Genomic DNA, 2,631 nt, shown 5'->3' with positions numbered 1-2,631 from the left:
TAACTTTTTTAAAACAAAAAATGATAAAAAAATTCATTTTGTTATATTAGCTTTTTAATTTCTTAATGCAAGATGGTCAACGGGCTTTRCAAAAATAAAATATGTTAACGAGCTTAAAAAAAATAAAAACTAAATTTTCATAACGGTAAATAATTGTGTTTACAATATTTGTGCCCGGTAAAAAGGAACTACAGATATTTGGGGACACAATATTAAAAGAAAATTTAACATTTAGGAAAAAAAAGTGAAACACGCAACTTAACAGCCAAGTTTTTTTTAACTCAAAATCAATTACGTAAATTTCAAATATATTTTAACTAATTAGCTAATTAAGCATGCAAAAATATGCTAAATTCTAGAGGCATAAAACAACGCTACATCAAGTGCATTTAACCAGCGTTTTTTCCACTAATATTATACAAATGAAATAATAATTTTCAAATCTTTATTTCTATTTTGAAAATAGTTACTTTGAAAAAATAAATAAATAAATATAAATATAATGGTGCTATTCTTTTATTTTGCAAAATAGGATAAAATATAAAAATAATTCTAGGTCCACCATTCCGTCAGCTAGTGCAGACYACAACCGCTCTGTTAGCAGAGTGTTAAACCGCCATCCCCTAGCCAAGCCACAAACCGTTTACACGATCCCATGCACACGAACACGCACCTACCGACACATACAAACGCACAAAAAAACGCTGACACGAATTGGAAAAGGGGCACTACACCTAAAAGTGTGCTTTTAATTTGCTGTTGTACGCATAACAATTTATTTAAATTTGATTTGCTATAATTTTGTTTTTAGTAATTATGGCATAAATACATAAATAAGTGATCAACTTAGGTATTAAAATAAGCGAGGCGTAAAACTATTAGCAAAGACATACGAAAAAGGGTGAATTTTGTGTTGTTGGTAGCAGAGTATTGGTGCTAGTAATGGTGGTAGTGGGTAATAAAGACGTTCGATTTACATTACAAAACGAAATATTCGAAATATTTAGTAATAATAGTGTGTTATATTAGCGCAGAAAAACCATTAAAAACCATTTGTAAACTAGTTATTTAAAACTATTTCGAATGTAATGCGATTTTGTGAGACTCTAGTTTGCCTATTTTTTAGTTTTAGCGTTCTAAATGGGTTTTGGTTATGCTGATTTTAGCTTTTTTTGTACTGTTCATTGGTATTTAGTTTTTTTTTTTTTTTTTTTTTTTTTTTTTTTTTTTTTTTTTTTTTTTTTTTTTTTTGTTTATTAAATTGTTGTTGTGTACTTACTAATTGTATAGCTATCAGTAGTACTGTCTTCAAAGTGAATCGTCTGCCGCATATATCAAATAAATCTTCAAGTGATGGACCGAGCAATTCCATAACAAGTGCATTGTACTTGCCGCATGGCCCGAAGTAATATACTTCGGGTACACCCTCTGCTATAATTATAACAATTCAAGAATAGCACACTTTAAACTTTTTTATTGTACAAAAAAAAAAAAATACAACAAATTGAAGTAAAATATATATTTTGTTTAAGAATTGGCAACACAAAAATTTTATGTATTGTTGATGTGGGATTGATGTCATTATATTAATACAAAATAATAATTCAAAAAAGGAAGTGAAAATTCTGGCTTCGAAAAATTATATGCACTAAAAAAAAATTAATTGAAAAATTTTATTTTCGAATATAAACGAATTTTTTAGTAAAATTTTGAAGATTTATTTAATAATTCTTGGTGTTGGCTGCTAATCGTTTGAACGATTTGCGACTTTTTGAGTTCGATTTCAATACGCACGAAGTGGCAGCACTTGCTATGACGGCTTCACAGCGCGTTTATTTATTGAAAAATAATATTTTGTTGTTGTAAATAAACTGTTTAATAAACTGTTGCTAATATTTACAGCAAAAACGTTGTTAACGTGTAAAATTGTATGTATGTATGTATATAAAGGTTAGGCGTCCAAAAGCTTTGGTGTTAGTACATAAGGATTTGATGGTTCTCACAAATAAGAATATTAAAAAAATATATAAAAAAAAAATAAAAAAAAAATAAAAAAAAAAATAAAAAATAAAGGCTGTCTCTTATACACATCTCAGGTTTTTCTCTAAATCTTACGAATATATGCAAATACATTTCATACTTACCAATTATGTGTATAATTTTTTCCCGTCTCGTTGATGTTCTGCCTATGAGAAAATTCTCCGGCTTTACATCCCTATATATTAAGTGCCGACTATGAACATATTCGATCCGGTGGAGCTGAACAGTTACATTTACGTTGTAGTTGAGTTGATTTTTGTAATTATAGAAGAGAACAGCGTATTAGTGGCATATTAAAGAATTGTTCGGGTAATTTTTTAACGAAAGACATGCTTACTTGCGAAATAAATAACTAAAATGAAGTAAATGTACGCTATGTATGCTATAAATCGTTTCGTTTTGCAATAAAAAATAAAATGCATAAATCTAAAGAAATATTTAAGTGAATTAAAATTTAAATTAAAGTATGCGTTGATAAATAAATTTGTAATAAAATGTTAAAAAAATATGGCAATTTTCTTTTTAGTGTCTCAACCAGCGCCTATGCAATGCTAATGTAGAAAGTATTATGAATGGAATGATAAAAAAAAA

At 27.8% G+C, this 2,631-nt stretch overlaps 1 protein-coding gene across 1 annotated transcript in view; it reads right to left on the bottom strand.

Annotated features, from left to right (window-relative positions):
- The window catches only part of LOC108976337 (casein kinase I), a gene marked incomplete in the record, with an annotated part of 55,113 nt that overhangs the window by 25,728 nt on the left and 26,754 nt on the right, over window positions 1-2,631 (bottom strand). The window contains 1 exon segment of the mRNA XM_018945366.1: window positions 2,145-2,259. Within this exon segment, the coding sequence (XP_018800911.1) occupies window positions 2,145-2,259 (115 nt within the window).

Source organism: Bactrocera latifrons, unplaced genomic scaffold (genome assembly GCF_001853355.1).
Source record: "Bactrocera latifrons isolate USDA-ARS-PBARC rearing strain unplaced genomic scaffold, ASM185335v1 scaffold_75, whole genome shotgun sequence".
NCBI classification, from domain to species: domain Eukaryota; kingdom Metazoa; phylum Arthropoda; class Insecta; order Diptera; family Tephritidae; genus Bactrocera; species Bactrocera latifrons.
The sequence above is the reverse complement of the archived record's forward strand: the minus strand, read 5'-3'. Positions and strand labels throughout refer to the sequence as shown.